Source organism: Planococcus citri, chromosome 4, assembly GCF_950023065.1.
Source record: "Planococcus citri chromosome 4, ihPlaCitr1.1, whole genome shotgun sequence".
In the NCBI taxonomy this organism is placed as follows: Eukaryota; Metazoa; Arthropoda; class Insecta; order Hemiptera; family Pseudococcidae; genus Planococcus; species Planococcus citri.
In genome coordinates, this window is record NC_088680.1 from 68,325,551 (window position 1) to 68,350,507 (window position 24,957).

General features: G+C 34.8%; 1 protein-coding gene and 1 pseudogene across 1 annotated transcript in view; one reads left to right on the top strand and one right to left on the bottom strand.

Annotated features, from left to right (window-relative positions):
* LOC135845254 (serine/threonine-protein kinase polo-like) overlaps window positions 1-24,957 on the top strand; it is a 149,719-nt pseudogene that overhangs the window by 81,774 nt on the left and 42,988 nt on the right.
* Window positions 21,824-24,957, bottom strand: part of LOC135843019 (uncharacterized) — a 29,765-nt gene continuing 26,631 nt past the window's right edge. Inside the window, exons 13-16 of the mRNA XM_065360741.1 lie at window positions 24,664-24,890; window positions 24,425-24,545; window positions 24,070-24,309; window positions 21,824-23,599 (exon numbers count right to left, since the gene is read on the bottom strand). Coding sequence (XP_065216813.1) covers window positions 22,712-23,599; window positions 24,070-24,309; window positions 24,425-24,545; window positions 24,664-24,890 — 1,476 coding nt within the window. The 3' untranslated portion in view covers window positions 21,824-22,711. The remainder of the gene's footprint in view (window positions 23,600-24,069; window positions 24,310-24,424; window positions 24,546-24,663; window positions 24,891-24,957) is intronic.

Here is a 24,957-nt window from a genome sequence, read left to right on the forward strand (position 1 = left end):
TTCACCAAGTAAAAGTGGCTGAAGAGTCCTAAAGGCTAAAACTAATATAAACTTTTTCGAAACGAATTCCATTTCCGATCATTCTGGAGCTTCTAGCGTCATTTACGATTTCTCCAGATGCGTAGGTCTAGGTATAGATCCGCCAGTGAGTGATTCACCAAAAATTGAGTAAATGAATCGATTCGTTCGCAAACGAGTTATTTATAGGAACCAATTCGTACGCGGGTGATTCGCAAAAAAAAATTACATTTGTTCGTGAGTGATTCACCAAAAATTGAGTAAATGCATCGATTCGTTCGCGAATGATTCACCAAAGAAAAGCTGAGTGAATGAATCGATTCGTTCGCGAATGATTCAATAATAATTATTCTATTCGTTTGTGAATGATTCGCCAAAACTTGAGTAAACGAATCGATTCGTTTGCGAATGATTCCCTAAAAATTATTCAATTCGTTCGTGAATGATTCATCAAAATTTGAGTAAATGAATCGATTCGTTCGCAAACGAGTGACTTATACGAATCAATTCGTTCGCGAATGATTCACTAATAATTATTCAATTCGTTCGTGAATGATTCACCAAAAACTTAGTATATGAATCGATTCGTTCACGAATGATTCATAAAAAATTGACTGAATGAATCGATTCTTTCGGAAACGAGTCACTTATACGAATCGATTAGTTCGCGAATGATTCACTAATAATTATTATTCAATTAGTTCGTGAATGATTTTCCAAAAATTGAGTAAATGAATAAAATTGAGTAAATGAATCGATTCGTTCGCGAACGAGTCACTTATAGGAACCAATTTGTTCACGAATGATTCACTAATAGTTATTCAATTCGTTCGTGAATGATTCACCAAAAATTGAGTAAATAAATCCACTCGTTCGCGAACGAGTCACTTACACGAATCAATTCGTTCGCGAATGATTCAGTAACTATTGACCAACTCGTTCGCGAATGATTCACTTAGAAATCAATCAGTTGTGAATGATTCGATTCGATTCGATTTGATTCACTTCGTTTGAAAACAGATCAATTCCTATACAATAGTTTCACAGAAACCGAGTCAATTGTAAATTAATTGATCCGTTTGCGAATGATTCACCAAGAAATCAATCAATTTATTTAAGGCTATTCTCTACCTTCCTGTTATCAGTAAAATTTTGATGAAAACTATGAACTTTGGCCGGGGATTGTGGGAAAACTATTGGACGGATTTTCGTGGGGTTTGATTTATTTTATTCAGAAAACATTCAAAAGCGAGGGTATGTCGAGATATTTTTGATTTATGTCATTTTGTGGTTGTCATTGGGAATTGAATGAAGGTACTACTGATGCTCAGATCTCCGTTGGAAAAGCTAAATTAGAAAATATGGCTACATACCCTCGCTTTCAATGATAAAGTATTAGCATTGGTGGAAAAAAATTGAAAGAATTTTGAAAATTCACGGAGAAATCCCCGTCTGAAGTTTAGATGGGAGCGGGTCGCGGGACATAAGTACGACTAAATTCGTTCACTCGATTACACGCAATCTTATGAACGAACGATGAAAATAACGAACAAATCGGCTTCATATTTCGAACGTTTTCACTGGGGGTAGAGAATAGCCTTAATCGCCAATAGTTCGTAAATGATTCGATTCGATTGTAAACAGATCAATTGCTGCACAAATGTTTCAATAAAAGTGAATCAATTCGTTCGTAAAAGAATTTTATTTGAAGAAAAGTCGGTTTTCTCAGTGTTTTTTTTTTTTTTATAACCTATACGTATGTAGTTGAGTACTTAATGCAGTAAAAGTGGCTGATATGAGTCCCTCAACTTTTTCGAAACGAATTCCATTTCCGATCATTCTGGAGCGATTTCTCCAGATGCGTATATACAAATCAACTTGTGCTGCTAAAAATCGAGTTATTATTATCTACGTATTCTCGACCTACTCGTATTTAACGAACTCGTCTGAATTTGGTTCAATTTTCAGGCGGACACCTAACGAGATTTTTTGATCCTGTATTTCACGAGGAAAAAATTCAAAAATAAATGCTTTTTCGTTCGAAGGAAAATTTTTAAAATTAGCAGGAATGGCTTTGTTTTTTCTAGGCTTCTATAGATCAATGCTCTTTCGATCTAACTTGCGGTTTTGTCTAAAATGAGTGTGAGTTTTAAAAGGTTCCCTTATGAGCAGACTTGATTAATCAGACCTACTTAATCATATCTGGGTATACTCTGGATCCACGGTCCAATAAGATCTGTTCAGACTTGGTTAGATCCAATAAAGATGACCTGATCGGATTTGATAAGATCGGATTAGATCTGGTTAGGTCTGATCACATCTGCCCTGTTGTGTACTTTGGTATGGTTATGATGAGAACCAATAGGTATTCATAAGTTGTACCTTATATTGCACAATAAATTCCCCCACCCCCTCGTGGGGAATGGGGACACTTGAAAAAAAAAAAAAAAAAAAAAAAAAGATTTCAAATCTTTGATCAAATGTGAACAGATCCAATTATTTTTCAATGAGTCTAATCTGTATGTATTCTTACAATAGTTATTTATCCACCTTCAAGTATAACGAATTTCTAACAATGAACTTTTTGTTGCTTCTTTCCATACGAATGTGAAACCAGGATCATCAGATGCTGTTACATCTCCATCAACTAGACGCCGTGTTGTAGTCTTCGATATTGATGGTACACTTTGTAAAGGTGGTTCGGTGTGGGAGTCAGGTCAGAAGAAGAACTCATTAAGAAGAGCTTTCCGGAATGTCCAATCATTGTCTGGAATCATCATTATCGTGACGGATCCGTTGGCAGATATCCGTATTTATTTCTACCTCACCTGAAAATTTTATTCGATTACTTATTGGAGCAAGGCGTTCGAATAGTTTTTTTTTCTTCTGCTATGAAAGAAAGAAATCTAGCAGTCATTCCAGAACTACTTACTTCCTTCTGGGACAGTGAGAAATTTGAAGCACTGAAAGCCGAAGGACAATTTGACATTTTTTCCAGTGAACATTTGCATAAAAGAACTACTCGTGGCGGTGGTTGGAACTTTGCAAAAGATTTAAAAGTAGTTATTCGAGATGGTGAAACGTTATCAGATGCCATTTTAGTGGAAGATGACGGAAGTTATGCTATTGATGACCAGAAACCATGTTTATTTATCATAGATATCACGTTTTGGGACATAACGGATAAAGACAAGGTAGAAAAGAAAGATGAAATATGTGGATACCCTAAATGGGAGGGAAAAACTAGTAATTTTCCAGTGAATAGTGTTTACTACATGTTGGGTGTGTTCAAGACCTATTTTGAACACGAGAAGTACAAAGTGTTGCCTTTAAGAGAAGGCTTGAATCAACTTTTACCTCAGGAAGCACACGAAATGACTGGCAAGTTTTTTGTGAAACATTCGTTTGCTGATGATATGATAAATTTAGGATTAGCAGAGGTACAGAAACTGGTTCCTGATGCTATGTATTATTAATTATACTATCCGTTTGGTCTGTATTCTATATTAATGTACTATATTTTAGTTATTTTCAAGTATCGAAAATGTGTTCAAAGAAATTATTATTGACTGAATTATAGACTGATTACTTGAGTGATTAACAAAATGATTTTATTTTTGAAGCATTTTTGCGCACTTTCTTACTAGGAAACCTCCAGAGGCGTCCGCCTCCGTTCTGAACCTCATTTGTTTTTTGAAAATTGTCCCAACGTATCGCTTTTTTGCGGATAAACGGCCAAAAAGACTCGCACTTACACCAAAAATTTGAAAAAAGGCTGACTTTTTCGACAAAAACTGCAAAAAAAGTTAAAAATAATTGTAAAAAACCAGCTTTTTAGCAGAATTGCCGAAGATGCTGATAATTCTTACTTATTTTTCAAACGGGTAGGTAATCATTGAAAATTTTCATTTATTTTTTTTCAATCAAAAATTTGCAAAAGAGACGCTTTCTTGACAAAAATTGCGAAAAAAATTATTATTTTTGCCAATAATTTTCAAAAAGTGCCACATTTTGCTAAAGTTGCGAAAGTTTTGCTTTTTTGGGCAAAGTTACTCACTTTTCATCAAAGTGTTTTAAAATAAATCTCACTTCTTTTCCAAAAATCAGCGAAAAGTCTCTTCGCTGTTTTGCCAAAAATAGCCATTGTCAAAAGTTCCCAAAATGATCTACTTTTTTTAAAATTTCCAATCTTGCTTCATGACATCATGACTAAAATTTTCAATTGTTCAAAAATTGACAAAAATTTCTTTTTTTGGAAAAAATGTTTAAAAATTTCCAAAGCTTTTCTTTTTAGACAATTTTTTTTTTGCCAATTCTTAATAATTAAAATGTGTGGCCTTTCATAGCATATAATTAGAAAGCCCTCCCTTTTAATCAAAAATTTACAAAAATTTCAAGGATTTTTTTACCAAAAACTTGCATAAAAGTCGCCCACTTTCTATAAGAATTTGTCAAAACTTCCCAAAATGTTCTATTTTTTCTTAAAATTTCAAAATCTTGCTTTATTACTAAAATTTTCAGTTGTTCAAAAATTGACAAAAATATCTTTATTTGCAAAAATTTTTTGAAAAATCTCACTTTTTTCAAAATTTTGCCAAAGTTTTGACAGCATTTTTTTTCCAATTCTTAATAATTGTTCAAATGTGTTGTTTTTTTCAGAGCATAATTTGAAAATCCCTCTCTTTTAATCAAAAATTTTTTATTTTACTGTAAAAATTATTTCGTTCACCAAATTGTTTTCCAAAAAACGCTGCTTTTTACTGAAATTGATGAGGTCTTGCGTTCTGACAAAAATTCTCGTTATTTAAAAAAATTGCTGGACGGTCTCACATTGGTCACATTGTTACAAAAATTACCCAAAAATTTCGCTCCTAAAACTTATAAAATTTTAGTAAATGTTTCTCAAAATGTACGAAAAAGATGATCTACTTGAAAACGGTGTAAAATCATTGATAAATATACCAATAACTGTTGAAAAATAAAAAATTTGAAAGGCAGTTGAAATGTAGGAAAAAGTGTTGAGAACGGTTCTTAAATGCCATAAAAATGCTAATAAAAAGAATTAAAGTCATTCGTGTTGAAAACATGGTAAAATGCTGTAGAAACACTCAATAAAGTAACACCTAAAATAATTCAAAATTATCGGGAAAATATCAATTAGATTTTCCAAGCATGCACGAAAAGGTGCTGGAAACGCGCTAAAATGGCACATAAAAGCTTCAAAAAAAAAGCATTTAATCAAATTCACTAAAAATGACTGAATATTGCTGAAATTTTAATGAAAATTGCCTAAACTGTTTGGAAATGCTCAAAAAAAAAAAGTAGAACCCCTCGAAAATGCTTTAAAATCTCCCAGTGTGTGAGAGTAAATTGAAGTGTTTATTCTGATTTGTTCACTTTGCTCAGAAAAATTATCTGTCATGAAAATGTTTGCAAATCGCCCATAAAACAGTTTTTTTTGAGTTGTTTTAAATTTTCAGAAATTCGCCAAAGGTCCAGAAAATGAATTTCAGAATCAGAAATTTTGGTTACGAGGGTCCTAGATCGATGCTCATTCAATCTAGCTTGGTTTGGTTTAAATTGGAGAATGTGAGTTCGAGAAGTTCCCTTGTGAGCAGTGGCTCTCTTATATCGAGTCCCCCAAATTAGGTAAAAATTTAAAAAAATAAAAAATTGATGTCTGTGGAAACTTTTTGAAAATTTATCATGTATGTATGCGCAGAATCTTTGTAAATAAGCACCTTTTGTGTCTTATTTGTGAGGAGGAGGAGGAGGGGGGGGGGTGTCGACCGAAAATTTGTCGACTGACGTGGCGTGAAATGGAAGTTTTTGGCAATATGTATTGACAAAAAACACGACTTTATGCCAAGATTAAGAATTTTTGATACTTTGACAATTCGGATTTTTTGATAATTTAGACCAAAAATATCTACTTTTATGATACGCAATTTATAAAACAAATGTGTTCATATTGTTTTAAACAAAAATCGAAATTTTAGACAGTTTTACCAGAGAATGGAACTTAATGAACACTTTTTGTCAATTATTGCAAAATTGAGGCTTTTTGAGCATATTTACAGAAAACAACACTTTTTTAGCATTTTGGAAAATACCGCTTCAAAAATTAGTCATTTTTTACAATTTTGATCAAAATTAGTAGTTTTTGACAATTTGGAACAAAATTAGTCGTTTTTTACAAATTTGACCCAAATTAGTAGTTTTTGACAAATTTGATCAAAATTAGTAGTTTTTGACAATTTTGACCAAAATTAGTCTTTTTTGACAATTCGACATAAATTAGTAGTTTTTTGTTTTGACAATTTTGATCAAATTTAGTCGTTTTTGACAAATTTGACCAAATACCAAAATTAGTCATTTTTTTTACAAATTTGACCAAAATTAGTCGTTTTTGACAATTTGTCCTAAATTAGTCGTTTTTGACAATTTTGACCAAAATCAGTCTTTTTTTTTGTAAATTTTGACCAAAATTAGTCATTTTTTTTTTACAAATTTGTCCAAAATCAGTCGTTTTTGACAAATTTAACCAAACTCAGTCAGTTTTGACAAATTTTACCAAAATTAGTCATTTTTGACAATTTTGACCCCAATTTGGACTTTTGACAGCCATACTCAAAAATCAAAAATGTTTGACAATTACAATCAAAATTGGGAGATTTTAACCAAAATTTGGGCATTTTGACGTTTTTGACAAAAATGAAGATTTTTGAAAATTTTGTAAGAAATCAAGTCTTGTTGACAGTGGACATTGAACAATGTCTACAACAACATAAATTTTGAGAAAATTGTGATAGAAATTACAGCTTTTGGACAATGTTGTGTAATTTTCGGGCGATAAAGAAAAAAGTTGATGATAAACCAGGAATTTTCAGCAATTTTGGCAATTTTGCAGAAATGATTTTAACCAAAAAGCCAGAATTTCGGGCAATTGAAAAAAAATATCAAGATTTTTCAAAGCAAGGTTCGCATAAAAGTAGAAATTTTTGTCGATGTTGTTTAAAAATACGAGAAATTTTTAAACAATTCTGTTTCAGAAAAAAAAAGGATTTTTCAAAGTATTTTTCGTGAAAAAGCAGATTTTCTTGTATGTAGGTACATTGTGTAAAAGCAGCAGTAACAATTTTTCCAAACGAGCAGGATTTTCAGAAATTTTGTTGGAATTATGGCACAAATTTTAGGCAATTTAAGCAAAAAAGCACAAATTTTTTAAAATCTTGGGAAACAGGTTAAAATTGGGATTCTTTTTGACAATTGTTTGGCCATAAAGCAGGGTAAAAGTAAAATATTTATCAGGAATTCTGGACACTCCTGCAAAAGTATTGATCAGATCAGATCAGACCTATTTAATCATATCTGAGCATGATACCTGTTCAGACCTAATCGGACCCAATAAGGATGACCAGATCGGATTTGATCAAATCCAATCAGATCTGTCCAGACTTCAAGGCCTTGGTTGGATCCAATGAGGTCTCCCCCCATCGGATCTGATCGAAAGTGAACAAATCTCACCGGATCAGAACTAGGATCTGATCAAGTCAAACTGGATCCAGGAAACGACCAGATTTGATCAGTCCTGATAGACCACAATCCATACACGAAAAAGTGCTCTAGAAGTTGATTTTGTATTTTTTTTTCGGGAACCAAAAAAACGCGCTGCCAAAATGAAGGTACTATGTGCCCCATTCAGAAAAGTGCAATTTTGAAATTTTTCCCTTGCACAAATGGGGGGTGGACCCTCAAAAAGGTGATTTTGGGGACATGGTCGGAACCACAAAAACTCGACGGGGTTGTGTTGGGGGACTTCTCCCGATACCAAATATGTGATTTTTTTCCGTGACACCCTGCACAACTGCATATTATGGCACTTTGAATGCGATTTTTATGCATTTTTGGCCAATTTCGACGATAAAACGGCTCTTATGACCAGAGTATGGCCTGGAAGCAACGGATTCTTGGACGTGTGTTAAACGAGGATATTTGAAGCCCAACTACGCAAAAACGGTGAAAAAATACTTGCACAACGCGATTTTATGCGCACTAATGGGTTTGTCAGCTACCCCCCACCACCAGAATTCAACAATGCATTATATATCCGATAATATCGATGCGACCTATCAAAATGATATAAAATTTCGCGCTGAACTCTAAAATCGCAAGCATTTTTCATTTCCACCCCCGCATGATGGCGTTTTGCCCCCCCCCAACTGAATCCAACTATGATATTTGAACACGTTTTGCATATTTCGCGTTGATTTTTTTTTTTTTTTTTTTTTATTTCATGTTTTAAAATTACAACGGCCGCTATTAGCCACAATTAATTATTTTAACAAAATTTACAATATTTTGCGCATGAGGGGCCCAGTGGTCCCTTATGCATGACTTTTCAATCTAGGATATGTTTGCGTTTCAGTCTCCTGACTGTGTCATCATCCATGAGTTTGATTGCTTCGATATTTGAGTGCTCTTCTAATCTCTCCAGGTGTCTTGTTTTCAATTCGGTGACTACATCGTTTATGTAAGGGATACCGCAATGTGAGTGAATATCTTTGTTAGTTGTGTAACGAGGAGCGTTTGTTGCCACTCTTAGGATCTTGTTTTGGGCTCTTTGAATTATTTCAATGTTGCTTTTGGATGCTGTGCTCCATATTTGGGCACCATACATCCAAATTGGCTTGAGTATTACCTTGTATAGAAGTAATTTGTTATCTAGTGAGAGTCTGCTATTTCCTCTCATCATCCAATACATTTTTTTATATTGTAGGTCCAGTTCTTTTCTTTTTTTTGTAATATGGTCTTTCCATGTGAGTCTACCATCAAAGTGAATTCCTAAGTATTTGACAACGTTTTTTTGAGGTATCATTTTATTATCAAGTATGACTGGTGGGCAATTCGAATTCCTTAGTGTGAAATTGATATTTGTAGATTTTTCTGCATTAACTTTGATTTTCCAATTATGCATCCAAGTTTCTATCTTGTTGAGATGGTTTTGAAGTTTTTCTGATGCTTTGACATGGTCTTTGTCCATTGCTAGAATCGCGTTGATGGTGAGAATTTATGTGTACGCAATCAGAATGAATCTCATATTCGTTATTTGGGAATATTTTTGCTTCAAAATTTTTCATTCAACCTTCACCCCCTCCCCTCCCATTTCAGGACTATGTTAGAACATAGATTTTAAAACATAGACATGACCCATCGAAATGGTATAAAATTTTGCGCTGAGCTCGAAAATTGCAATCATTTTTCATTTGTACCCCCTCGGTGGAGTTTTGCCCCCTCCCTTCATCTGACAGTCATTCCCGAACTACTTACATCGTACTGGGGTAGTGAGAAATTTGAAGCCCTGAAAGCCGAAGGACAATTTGATATTTTTTTCGAAGAACATAGGCGTAAAGGAACCTTTCCTGACGAAGGAAACTATGTAAAAGATTTAAAAGTAGTTATTCGAGACGGCGAAACGTTATTAGATGCCATCTTAGTCGATGATGACTACAAGATTACTGCTCATGATCAGAAACCATTTTTATATATCATAGATTTATCGTTATGGAGCATAAAGGATAAAGAAAAGATAAGGAAAAATGAAGGTAGAGATGGTTTTTGGGGCAAAAAAAGTAGTAACTTTCCAGTGAATAGTGTTTACTACATGCTCGGTGTATTCAAGACCTATTTTGGACATGAGAAATACAAAGTGTTGTCTTTAAGAGAAGGCTTGAATCAACTTTTACCTAAGGAAGCACAGGAAGCACACGAAAACCCTTGCGATTTTTTTGCGAAACATTCGTTTGCAGATGATATGATCAATTTAGGATTATCAGAGGTACGGAAAGTGGTACCTGATGCCATGTATTATTAACTACCCGTTTTTAAGTATCGAAAATGTGTTCGAAGAAATTGTTATTGACTGAATTATTATAGACTGATTACTTAAGTGATTAACAAATGATTTTATTTTTGAAGCGTTTTTGTACACTTTCTAACTAGGGAACATCTCGATTTCTCGAGGCGTCCGCCTCCGATTTGAGCAAGACGAGCGACGGTTTTTGAAAAGAGCGTCGTCTAATGCCTCCATGATCCGAATTTCTGCTCCCAATATTGATTATTCAATTTTTTGTAGATTTTTTAACGTTCAAAATTGATCATTTTGGGCAATTACTGTCTGTGTGTGGTGTGTATTTTGTGTGTACGAGTATGTTTATTTGTTGGAGTCTCCAACGTACATATTACTGGAAATATTGAAATCCGGTTACAGGGAGTTGATCATAGAACTACTCGAACTCGGTAAATTTTCAAATAACTACAAGTGAATAACTAAAAAATTGAAAAAATGCTGGCTTTTTCGACAAAAATTGCAAAAAAGTATCATTTTTTGAAGATAGTTGTAAAGTCCTGCTTTTTAGCAACATTGCTGAAAATGCTGATAATTCTTACATTTTTTTCAAATGGGTAGGTAATTATGAAAAATTTCAATTTATTTTTTTTAACCAAAAATTTGCAAGAGTCGCTTTCTTGACAAAAATTGCGAAAACTTAATATCTTCATATTTTTTTGAAAATAGTTGTAATAGCCCTGCTTTTTAGCAAAGTTGCTGAAAATTCTGAAAATTCTCACTTTTTTTCAAAAAAGTACTGCGGTAATTTATTGAAATAATTCTTACCTTTTTTTTTCAAATAAGTAGGTAATCATTAAAAAAACTCTCACGCATTGAGCGTGAGAAGACCGACTTTTCGTAAAATAAAAATCTTTTACGAACGAATTGATCCACTTTTATTTAAACATTCATTCGCGAACGAACTGATTCGTACAAGTGACTCGTTCGTGAATGAATTGATTCGTATAACTGACTCGTTCGTGAATGAATCGATTTGCACAAGTGACTCGGTCGTGAACGAATCGATTTGTACAAGTGACTTGTTCGCGAACGAATCGAATCATACAAGTGAATCGTTCACGAACGAATTCGATTCGTACAAGTGAATCGTTCGTGAACGAATTAATTCATACAAGTGAATCGTTCGCGAACGAATCGATTCATACAAGTGATTCGTTCGCGAACGAATTGATTCATTTACTCAATTTTTCATGAATCATTCACGAACGAATTGAATTATTTTTTCTGAATCATTCGCGAACGAATTGACATTTCTTTGTGAATCATTCGCGAACGAATTGATTCGTATTAGTGACTCATTCGTGAACGAATTTATTCATAAATTAAAGATTCGTTGGCGAATGGTTCTTTCAAAAAATTGATCAATTCGTTCACGAATGATTCACAAAAAATTGAAGGTCGTATACTTGATAGGAATCGAGCAAACCTAGTGAGATTTCAAGTTTCATCGAAATCAGTTCAGCCATTTCCTAGGTAATGAGTTTTGAAAAATTCTGAACAAAAATTTTGTCGCTCAACAAATTTGAAAGCTTTGAGCTTTTGAAAATTTTGTTTTCGATTACGCGCGAAAGCTACGAACTTTTGGATCATGGTGCAAGTCTGGCATCATAGGAATGGTGATGGACTTGTGATACTTCAAGTTTCAGAAAAATTGGTTCAGTCGTTACTCAAGGTAATGATTTTTAAGTGAAAAATGTCGAATGTCGCTCGATAAACTTGGAAGCTTTGAACTTTTGGAACTTGATGATGATGGCGAAATCTCCGCTAAGTAGTGTAGTTCTGAAATTTCAAATTTGATCAAAATCGATTCAGCCGTTGCTGAGAAATTAAATTTTATGTGTAAATTCACCTCATCACATACGAGTACTTAAATATTTAAGTAAAGACTTGGCACACGAATTCATTTAAAATTGAACTTTTAAAAAAATTATTTCTCAGGAACGGTTGAACCGATTTTGATGAAACTCAAAATGTCAGCCCTTGGATTCTAGCCGGACAATTTGTCACCATCATCGTGTTTCAAAAGTTCAAAGCTTCCAAGTTTATCGAGCGACAAAATTTTTTTTCGACATTTTTCACTTAAAAACTCATTTAAAAATTTATTTCTCAGGAACCTTTGAACCGATTTTGATCAAACTCAAAATGTCAGCCCTTGGATACTAGCCGGACAATTTGTCACCATCATCGTATTTCAAAAGTTCAAAGCTTCCAAGTTTATCGAGCGACAACATTTTTTTTCAACATTTTTCACTTAAAAATCATTACCTTGAGTAACGACTGAACCAATTTTTCTGAAACTTGAAGTATCACAAGTCCATCACCATTCCTATGATTTCGCACTTGCACCATGATCCAAAAGTTCGTAGCTTTCTTACGTAATGGAAAACAAAATTGAGCGTTTTCAAATTTTCGGGTGGTGACTTTGCACAAAATTTATTAAAAATTTAATTTCTCAGCAACGGCTGAACCGATTTTGATCAAATTTTAAATGTCACAACTAGGCTACTAGCCGAACATTTTGGCATCATCATCAAGTTCCAAAAGAACGCAGCTTCCAAGTTTATCGAGCGACAACATTTTTTTTCGAAATTTTTCAAAATTCATTACCTAGAAAACGGCTGAACCGATTTTGATGAAACTTGAAATCTAAGTAGGCCTCTACAATCTCTATAATTTCGCATATTCACTTCGATCCAAAAGTTCGTAGCTTTCGAATTAAATCAAAAATTCAAAAAAAATTGTATATATATATATACTGTCTTAGAGTACATTGCGAGATCCGACATATACACAGGCATTGCGAGATCCACCCAAAAAAAATTTGAAAAATGCTAAAAACTGAAATAATAACCCTACAACTTCGTTCAAACGCACGTTGCAGTGTGTAAACAGTGCCTTTCTATGCATTGCCGCCATCAATTTCGCGATCCGCATAAACCGAGATCCACCAACGGCCTAAACCTGATTTGGGGGTGGATCTCGCAAGATGCGTCGTTTATCTATTTTCAAAAATTGTATATAAGTATATAAATAGTAGGTAAAACGAGATCCGGCTGAAAATGGGTGTACAGGGTCCCCCGGATCTCACGAGTACCGTGGCATATGAGAGAACTTGCGAGATCCGGCAAAAGGATCTCAGGATCTCGCAATGCCCGATTTTATATAAAACGGATCTCATAATGTATGGTTTTTACATGTATATATCTATATATATACAGGGTGTTAAATAAAGCGTGGGCAATAATTTCACAATAGATGCAACTCGAGTAGACGAACAAAAAACGTTATTATGATAAGTTGCCTATCTTGCAAAATGAAGGCGCTACGTGCTCCGCAAAACTAGAAATTTACCAATTTTGAAAAATTCATCAAAAATAAGAAAACGTTTGAATCATTCAAGTGATGCCCCTAACCCATAGTACTCGAGTGGGCGAACAGAAAAAGTTATCATGACCAATTGCCTATCTTCAAAATTGAAGGGGCAAACACAATTTCAAAATTCAAATTTGGGGCACTCGAAATTTGGAAATTTTGAATCAAGTTTGCCCCTTCAATTTTGAAGATAGGCAATTGGTCATAATAACTTTTTCTGTTCGTCCACTCGAGTACTATGGGTAAGGGGCATCATTTAAATGATTCAAACATCTTCTTATTTTTGATGAATTTTTCAAAATTGGTGAATTTTGGTTCAAAAATGAGGTAATTTCTTCAATACGCAGACAGTAAGAAAATGTTTGAATCATTCAAAGGATATCCTTAACCCATAGTACTCGAGTGGACGAACAGAAAAAGTTATTATGACTAATTGCCTATCTTCAAAATTGAAGGGGCAAACACAATTTCAAAATTCAAATTTGGGGCACTCGAAATTTGGAAATTTTGAATCAAGTTTGCTCCTTCAATTTTGAAGATAGGCAATTGGTCATGATAACTTTTTTTGTTCGCCCACTCGAGTACTATGGGTTAGGGGCATCACTTGAATGATTCAAACGTTTTCTTATTTTTGATGAATTTTTCAAAATTGGTAAATTTCTAGTTTTGCGGAGCACGTAGCGCCTTCATTTTGCAAGATAGGCAACTTATCATAATAACGTTTTTTGTTCGTCTACTCGAGTTGCATCTATTGTGAAATTATTGCCCACGCTTTATTTAACACCCTGTATAAACCTTATATAAGGAAACTCGAAACGCAAAGAAAAGTCACTCCCCGACCCAACTTCCACTATCGCAACAAATACAATACTCCACTTTTCTCCGAAAAGTCGGTAAAATGTTTTATTTATTTTTTTTTCAACCAAAAATTTGCAAAAGAGTCGCTTTCTTAAGCGAAAAAATGTAGTATTTTTGTCAAATTTCCAAAAATTCCCACATTTGGCTGAAATCTCCAATGTTTTGCTTTTTTGACAAAAAATACTCGCTTTTCATCAAAGTTGCTTAAAATATCGCATATTTTTTCCAAAAATTACCAAAAAATATCACTGCTTAACCAGGAATTGCCATTGTCAAAAGTTCTCAATTAGTTGTACTTTTTATTGCTAAAATTTCCATTCTTGCGTTTTGACAAAAATTTTCAGTTGTTCGAAAATTGACGAAAATTTATCATTGTTTGTAAAAAATTTTGAAAAATTTCAATTTTTTCCAAAAAATAGGTACCAACGTTATTTATTTTTTTTTTTCGTAGACAAAACTTTTTTCCAATTTTTAGTAATTGTCAAAATATGCTCCTTTTTGTTAGAGCATGCAGCATAGGTAACTAAAAATCCTTGCCTTTTAACCAAAAATTATCAAAAATTTAAAATAACTAAGTTTTTTAAAAAAAATCAAAATCTTGCATAAAAGTCTTAGACCGGGCAAACAGCGGTTTTAAAAAGGAAAAAATTGGCACATCAATTTTTTCTTCGGGAATGTGTTCAGATGGACACCTTGAACTACCAAAAAAAAAAGCCAGCCCTCCAACTCCTGGAACTAATTTTCTAGGGGGCTAAAACCGGTTGCGATTTACGTTTTTTGCGTTTTACTCTGTAAATATTGGATTTACGAGAAAATCTACCATAACAAAAAATGTTGCCCTTCAAATTCTCGATAATTTGATACTACTCTCGATACACATCCCTCAAGGGGGGTGTCTAAAAATAGGGGTGGAAAGAGTAGGTGTTTCAAAAAATGTCAGTCCAATAAATAAATCAAAGTTACCACTTAATATCATTCGTTTTCGCTCAAATTTTTTTTACAAAGTCTACTCACCCAACTACTAATCAAACCACCAACCACCACTGACTGGTCTTTAACCCTCACTGAGGGTTGGTGGGAGATGCTTAATTTTTCAAGTAACACACAACTGAATCATGTATTCGAAAAACGAATCTGGACGTGTGATATATCGAAGAGTATGTTTTCGATGTCGCTGAATACGAACACGAACTTATTTTCTGGGCCCAACCCCTCAAAGCCCCTCTGTGCCCCAAAAAGGGGGTAAAAATTGTGAAAATTCGAGTGATATATCGAATGGTATGTTTTCGAGGTCGCTGAGTACGAATATGAACTTATTTTTGGTGTCCAACCCCTCAATGCCCCCCTGTGCCCCAAAAAGGGGGTCAAAACTTTGAAAAATTCTGAAAAGTCGAGTGATATATCGAATGATATGTTTTCAAAGTCACTGAGTACGAATATTGCCTTATTTTTTGGGCAATACCCCGCAAAGTTCCTAACTGCCCCAAAAAAGGCCAAAATTTTGAAATTTTCTGAAAATTTGAGTGACATGTTGAATTGTATTTTTTCGAAGTCGCTGAGTACGAATATGAACTTATTTTTGGGGTCCATCCCCTCAAAGCCCCTCTGTGCCCCAAAAAGGAGGTCAAAACTTTGAAAAATCGCGAAAAGTCGAGTGATATATCGAAGAGTATGTTTTCGAGGTCGCTGAATACGAATATGAACTTATTTTCTGGGCCCAACCCCCTTCAAAGCCCCTCTGTGCCTCAAAAAAGGCCAAAATTTTGAAAAATTCTGAAAAGTCGAGTGACATATTGATTGGTATGTTTTTGAAGTCGCTGAGTACGAATATAACCTTATTTTTTGGATCTAACCCCAATACGCTTTCCCATCCTCCCGATGTAAGCCGGCTTTTCCCAAGCTTTGTCGGCCTTTTTCTCGAACATTAACTAAAACACCAGACTTCTTATCGCATACAGCACAAATCATTTTAAATTAATTTAAAAAAACATCACACAAAAAACATTTTTTTATAAAACACAAACTTCAAATTTTTGATGTTTTTCTTTCATAAAAAAAATTAATTTCATTTTTTGGGTTTCGCTTGGTATATATCCAATTATCCATTAATAAACGAAAGTGAAAACTTCCCAGAGCAGAAATCATCATAATATGAATTCTTTGAGATAGGCAAAAAGATTGACATCTTACTTTCTAAAGACACGGAGGATAATTATATGGTGCGTTGGTGGGTCGTGTAAAGGGTAAAATGAGTGAGATAATGAAAATGAGTCCATGGTCTTGTTTTCAACGATCTTGAAAATATAATATTCGATGTATATTACACGATTTCTGGCAACTTTTCAAAATGGTATCCTATTTAGGGAAGCGTAAGGGGGTTTTGAGGAATAGTAAGTAGAAAAACAGCTCATATTCGGGTTCAGTGTTCTCGAAAAGATATTATTCGATGTATCACACGACTTTTCACAATTTTTCAAAATTTTGACCCCCTTTTTGGGGCACAGGAGGGCTTTAAGGGGCTGAACCCCAAATATAAGTTCATATTCGTACTCAGCAACTTTGAAAACATATCATTCGATTTATCACTTGATTTTTCGCGATTTTTCAAAACGTTGACCCCTTTTTTGGGGCACATGGGGGCTTTGAGGGGTTGGGCCCAGAAAATAAGTTCGTGTTCGTATTCAGCGACATCGAAAACATACTCTTCGATATATCACTCGACTTTTCACAATTTTTCAAAATTTTGACCCCCTTTTTGGGGCACAGGGGGGCATTGAGGGGTTGGACACCAAAAATAAGTTCATATTCGTACTCAGCGACCTCGAAAACATACCATTCGATATATCACTCGAATTTTCACAATTTTTACCCCCTTTTTGGGGCACTGAGGGGCTTTGAGGGGTTGGGCCCAGAAAATAAGTTCATATTCGTATTCAGCGACCTCGAAAACATACTCTTCGATATATCGCACGTCCAGATTCGTTTTTCGAATACATGATTCAGTTGTGTGTTACTTGCAAAATTAAGTACCTCCCCACCAACCCTCAGTGAGGGTTAAAGACCAGTCAGTGGTGGTTGGTGGTTTGATTAGTAGTTGGGTGAGTAGACTTTGTAAAAAAAATTTGAGCGAAAACGAATGATATTAAGTGGTAACTTTGATTAATTTATTGGACTGACTTTTTTTGAAACACCTGCTCTTTCCACCCCTAATTTTAGACACCCTCTTGAGGGATGGGTATCGAGCGTAGTATCAAATTGTCGAGAATTTGAAAGGGAACATGTTTAGTCATGGTAGTTTTTACCGTAAACCTAATACTTTCGGAGAAAATCGCAAAAAACGTGAATCGGAACCGGTTTTAGCCCCCTAAAAAAATTAGATCCAGGTTTAGGAGGGTCGGTTTTTTTGTTTTGGTAGTTCAGGGGGTTCATCTGAACACATTCCCGAAGGAAAAATTAATGTGCCAATTTTTTTTACGTTATTTTCTCGCTTCATCTCCCATTTTCTACAAAAATTATTTCGTTCACGAATTGTTACCAAAAAACGTTGATTTTTACTGAAATTGTAGAGGTCTTGCCTTCTGACAATAATTCTCGGTATTTGAAAAAATTGCTAGAAGATCTCACATTACTCACATTGTTTCAAAAGTTACACTAAAATTTTTGCTTGTGAAACCAACTTATGAAATTTCAGTAAAAGTTTCACAAAATGTACGAAAAAGATGATCTAAAAACACCCCATAAAACACAATACAATAATAATTGATGAACATAATATACCAATAACTACTAACATTTTTTTGAAAGTTGTGGGAAATGCAAGAAAAAGTGTTGAAAACGTTCTATAACGTCGTAAAAACACTAATAAAAAGTATCAAAAACATCGGATCATGATCAAAAATATGAACAAGATGTAATCCGATCAAAACTTTGATTTGATCAAGTCAAACTGGATCCAGGAAAGGAGCAGATTTGATCAGTCCGGACTGGAACCAATAATTTTCTAATGAATCTATCTGTATACTCTTACAATAGGCATTTGTCCTACCTCAAATAAAACGAATTTCTAACAGTGAACTTTTTGTTGCTTTTTTCCATACGAATGTGAAACTAGAATTATCAGACGCTGTTACATCTCCATCAACTAATAGAAGCCATGTTGCAGTCTTCGATATTGATGATACACTTTGTAAAAGTGATGTGAGGGATAAAGAAGAAGAAATCATTAGGAAGAACTTTCCGGAATGTCCAATCATTGACTGGAATCGGCGTTGTTACGACGGATCCATTGACAGAACCCCCCATGTATTTCTGCCTCACCTAAAAATTTTATTCGATTACTTATTGGAGGATGGCGTACGAATCGTTTTTTTTTCTGGTGGTTCCAAGGAAAGAAATCTAGCAGTCATTCCAGAACTACTTACATCCTTCTGGGGTAATGAGAAATTTGAAGCTCTGAAAGCCGAAGGACAATTTGATATTTTTTCCGAGGAACATTTGCGTAAAAGTACTTCTCGTTTCGAAGGAAACTATGTAAAAGATTTAAAAGTAGTTATTCAAGACGGTGAAACGTTATTTGATGCCATTTTAGTGGAAGATGACTACACTTTTGCTGCTCATGATCAGAAACCATATCTATTTATCATAGATTTAACGTTTTGGCGCATAACGGATAAAAACGACGTGGAAAAGGTAAAACATATACGCTGTGATTGGGAAGGAAAAAGTATTAATTTTTGCTTGAATAGTGTTTACTACATGCTCGGTGTGTTCAAGACCTATTTTGGACATGAGAAATACAAAGTGTTGCCTTTAAGGGATGGCTTGAATCAACTTTTACCTAAGGAAGCTTACAAGAACGGTAGGGAGTTTTTTGCCAAACATTCGTTCGCCGATGATATGATTAATTTAGGACTATTAGAGGTATAGAAACTGGTTTCTAATGCCATGTATTATTGAGTATACTATTCGTTTGGTCTGTAATTCTAGATTACTGTTATTTTAGGTATTCTAAAGTATCGAAAATGTGTTCAAAGAAAATAGTATTATTGACTGAATAAAGTAATTACTCGAGTGATTAACAAATGATTTTAGTTTTGAAGCATTTTTGTGCACTTTCTAACAAGAGAAAGCCCCTCGCGGCGTCCGCCAACGATTTGAGCAAGACGACGGTTTTTGAAAATGGCGTAGTCTAAGTGCTCACCTACATAACAGAGCAACCGAGCAACCAAACCAAAATTTTTTGTTTTGGTTGCTTGGTTGCTCGTATTTCAGCCAATTACCGAACGACTTTTGAAGTTGCTAGTTGCTCGGTTGCTCAGTTGCCTCGCTATGTATTAGGTGAACACTAAAGTCCCCGTATAACCCGAATTTCTGCTCCCAATATTAATTTTTTTATTATTAAATTTTTTGTAGAATTGACCATTTGTTTGTTTATTTGTTGGAGTCTCCAGTATTATCTGAAATATAATAGAAGGGCTCGATGAACTCGGTAAATTTTCAAATAACTACAAGTAAATCACTAAAAAATTGAAAAAAGGCTGCCTTCTTCTACAAAAATTGCAAAAAAGTATCATTTTTTGAAAATACATAATTGTATAGCAAAATTGATGAAAATGCTGATAATTCCCATATTTTTTTCAAATGGGTAGGTAGGTAATTATGAAAAATTTTATTTCTTTTTTTTTAAATCAAAAATTTGCAAGAGTCATTTTCTTGACAAAAATTGCGAAAAAATATCATTATGTAGGTAAGTATAGGTAATCAAATCATTAAGAATTTTCATTTATTTTTTTTTTTCAACCAAAAATGTGCAAAATAGTCGCTTTCTTGAACGAAAAAAAATTTTTTTTTGGCCAAATTCCCAAAAAGTCCTACATTTTGTTGAAATCGCAAAAGTTTTGCTTTCTTGGCAAAAAATACTCGCTTTTCATCAAAGTTGCTTAAAGCATCCTACATCTTTTCCAAAAATTACCAATAAAGTCTCTCTGTTTTGCCAGGAACTGCCATTGGCAAAAGCTCCAAAAAAGTTCTAATTTTGCTAAAATTTCCGATCCTGCTTTTGACATAACTTTTAGTTGTACATAAGTACAAAAAAATTTTGAAAAATTTCCCGTTTTTCCAAAAAAATTCCGAGTTGTTTTTTTTTGTATGTAGACGAAAATATTTTGCCAATTCTTACTTAATAATTGTCAAACTGTGCTGCTTTTTGTTAAACTATAGGTAATTGAAAAGCCTTGCCTTTTAACCAAAAATTTCCAAAAATTTAAAATTAAGGTTTTTTTTTTAAATCAAAAGCTTGCATAAAAGTCTCCCATTTTTTACAAGATATATTATTTCGTTCACCAATTTGTTAATAAGGTGTTACATCAGTCTCATTGTTCCAAAAGTGTGTTGAAAACGTTTTTTAATGTCGTAAAAACGCTAATGAAAAATATTAAAAACATCGAATCATGATCAAAAATATGAACAAGGTGTAATCCGATCAAAACTTTGATTTGATCAAGTCAAACTGGATCCAGGAAAGAAGCAGATTTGGTCAAGCCTGCCTGATCCAGTCATTTATCACCGGGTCCATTTATACCCTTAAAATATGTATTTATCCAAGTTCAAATACAACGAATTTCTAACAGTGAACTTTTTGTTGCTTTTTTCCATACGACTGTGAAACCAGGTTCGTCAGATGCTGTTACATCTCCATCAACTAGACGCCGTGTTGTAGTCTTCGACATTGATGGTACACTTTGTGAAGATCTTTTGATCTGGAAGGAACATGAAAAAACCATTAGGAAGAGCTTTCCGGAATGTCCAATTATTGTCTGGAATCAGCATTATAGCGGCAGATCCATTGGCAGACAGACACCCGCATGTATTTTTACCTCACCTGAAAATTTTATTTGATTACTTATTGGAGCAAGGTGTTCGAATAGTCTTTTTTTCTGCTGTTACCGAGGAAAGAAATGTATCGGTTATTCCAGAACTGCTTACATCCTTCTGGGGTAGTGAGAAATTTGAAGCCCTAAAAGCCAAAGGACAGTTTGACATTTTTTCTCATCAACATATGCGTCCCGGAACTTTTCATGGCGACGAAGGAGGCGATGTGAAAGATTTAAAAGTAGTTATTCGAAACGGCGAAACGTTATTGGATGCCGTCTTAGTGGAAGATAACTACGGTAGGGCTGCTCATGATCAGAAACCATATTTATTCATCATAGATATATCGTCTTGGTGCCCAACGGATAAAAACGATGTGGAAAAGGTAGCAAAAATATACTGTGATTGGGAAGGAAAAAGTATTAATTTTTGCTTGAATAGTGTTTACTACATGCTCGGTGTGTTCAAGACTTATTTTGGTCAAGAGAAATACAAAGTGTTGCCTTTAAGAGAAGGCTTGAATCAACTTTTACCTAAGGAAGCACACGAAAACGATTGCGATTTTTTTGCGAAACATTCGTTTGCTGATGATATGATCAATTTAGGATTATCAGAGGTACAGGTTTCGGGATCGGGAAAAGGTCTACTTTCGACTATATATTGCCAAATTTTCATATCTTGCCGGTTGCACTTTTTTTGGAATTTTCGTTTCGGTGCCGGTACTATAATGAGTGAAACCACTCCCAACTGTTGGATTCTGCGCCGTGATGTTTTGAAATAAAATAACGTTCAAGATTCAACACAATTTAGACTTTTATTATTTTTTGTAAATAGAATTACGTAAAAATTACAGAGAGCTGTTAACGACGACTTATAGATTAATATAACAAATAACAAAATGATACAAAATGATAATCTTCTTTGACTAGTTTAAATGAAATCATAAATCTTCTTTTATGGTATTAAAACAGGTAAAAAGGATCTGATGTTTTACGAAAACCAATACTCAAACAGTTAATGGGCATCCTGTCATCTTTCCTACAAATGAAGTAAGTCGTAACACACAGATAGGCAATCAAGTTAGAAGCTAATTGCAACAGTCTATAGCTACTTCGACACAAAGACAATCATGATTTTTCGGACAACCCCCCGCACGAGATACTACAATTATCGTACATCATTTATACAAACCCTATGGAGCCTTGCGCACAACAAGAGAACGCCAAGATATGCCTAATATTATTACAGTTTAATACGGAAACTTCCATTAAATGGGAATTTGATTTACAAAAATGGTTCAAGATCCTGTGTGACTCCGAGTTTCCAGACAGTACCATCATTAATTTATTGATGACAAAGGTCGAAACTAACATGCAACATCACTTCGATTTAAGTATTACGAAAAACCTTCAGAATTTCGGAGCTCGTATTAATGAATTAACTAAATGTGTCGTACCCATGCAGATTGTACCACCATTGGAAATCCGTGTATTCCACTTTTTACAGCAGAAAATCACAGCTTTTTTCCACACAATGAATGTAGAAACGATGAAACGGCTTACAAAGCTGCTAGAAGGAAGCTGGAATGAGTTGAAATATGTACAGATGAGGTAAATTTGTAACTGGATCGATAGAGAGCGCAAATAGTATCTAAACAGCTGGAGATCTTGTGGATAAAGTTTGTTAATTGTATCTGGAGAATTTTCTTCTGCAGAACTCGGCTGGAGTTTCTCCTCTACTCTCTGCTTCTTCTAACTCCCTTTTGAAGCGCTTCATGGCCTCGTCTTCACCTTTTTTAGCTGCCTCTGCTAACTTCTTTCGCTGAGCCTCTAATTCTGCTTTGGCTAAGACCTTCATCGTTTCTGTCTCACGATAAGCATCGAATTCTTCCTTTGAATAATTTATCACTTCCAACATAGATATCGCTGAATTGATGAGATAATTTTTAGCTCCGATCACTCGGCGCTGATCCTCATTTAAAACATGCCCTTTTTGTAGATACAGCATCCAAAGATAGATGTCATTATTATCGAGTATGTCATTCATAGATCTTGAATCTTCAAATCTTCCTAGTTGAAGAATTGTATACTGCATCCCTCGAAAATCTCTTTTTATCATATCTTCCGTAAGCACCATTCCAATATTGTCATATAATGTTGACATATTCACTGGGGCATGATAGGTGAACCATGGTTCCCGTGGTAATATCACAAAGTCACATATTACGATGAGGTAAGCAGACCTCACTGCTTTAAATTTTCCTCCTCTACTGAGCTGATCAATGAATACTCTTGAGCAATAAAATTCAATGCGCGATTTGAATGCCGCATGAGGGGCTACCTGCATCTCGACCACGATCATATCCCCTGCTGTTGTAGAGCAAAATAAATCTACAACACACGTTCTGCCTTGGGTGTGCTCTGCGACAAAGGTTTTATCAACGGTTAGTTCTTCGATGTCAGCCACATCTTTTATTAGTTCAGTTTTTAGAGCAGAATTTATGAAGGCCATTGCTCTGGCCTTTTCACCGAATACCTTCTTAAACGGTATATCGTTCACGGCCTTCATCATCTGGTAACATATAGTAAGTAAAAATGTTACAACATTGAATAAAATATGCATTCTGTCACTTTGGGTTGCCTACGTAGGTCCACAGGGATAACAAAATGTAAGACAAGACAGCATTTTATTTCTTTTCTCTCTCCAGTACTCGTATCGGCGATTTCTAACTGCCAATGTGTTCCCACACTCAAATTCTAAAATCCCTCCAAATTTCATGATCCTAGGTTGCGATGTCGTGAAATGAGAGCAAAACAGGCATTACTTTTGGAACACCCCTGTTCGTGTCAGTTAAGTAACAATGCTGGCCAAAAAAAAAAAAAAATGAAAAATGCTATCCGCATACTGAACTCAGGATAATCGCGATAATAGGGGAACATTAATCGATTACGATTAACAATGGATAGCATCGGCGACATCCCTGCAGCCGGTGTACCTACGTAGGCAGTAGGTAGTCTACAACAAGAAAAACAAGAACTGACCTCTCTGCGATCTTGTACGGGGGAAATCCCGGCCAGAGTACCCATCGGATCCCAGGCAGGCAATACGATCGGATCTTGTGTAAACACGTCTAATACTTCCTCAGGTACTATACTTTTGTCGACGACGATTTCAAACACGTACTCGTCGAACCATTCGTTGGTCATCAATAAATACCCTTTTTCTCCTCGATCATCGCCCCACGAATTTTCAACTCTCCATTTAGTAGGTTTGTTCTTTTCCTACACGAGTACAAACAAACGAACGAACGAACGGATAAGTTGATGATAACGTGCCAAAGCTATATAACCAAACTAAAACCCCCTGTAGAGCTACAGAAAGAGAAAAAAAACTTACATCGAGAGTAACGGCAGTTAAAACCATCGCATGTGACATGGCTGATTCGCCGTAAATCATTCGTTGAGCTTTCGTCATCGGTACAGATACATCAACGCCAAAAACTAATTTATAATCGTGACTGTAATAGAGCAAAAAACAGAAAAAAATGCATCGTTGAAACATCTACGTACGTACGAATTATCAGCTTTTCATTTCTAGAGAACCGTACGAATATTTAGGTTTTATGTTCAACTTACATACGGAGATCTTGTAAACCTAATTTACCGGCGAATCGTTTCGATACTTGGCAGCCGAACCATACTGGCTCGTTTATTTTTATCGACTCGGCGCAAAGTTGAGCTAACAACTCGACCGGTTGATTGTTGTAGATAACTTTTCTACCGCCGACTACGTTACCCAGACAATCGACTGTGTAAGCTTGATTATATTTATTCGATGGCCTAGGATCAGTCACTAAACAAACCTACGAATAAAAGAGAGCATACAAAAAAAAAAGGTTTAGCGAAAACTCGAAGGTTGTACTCTTTTTC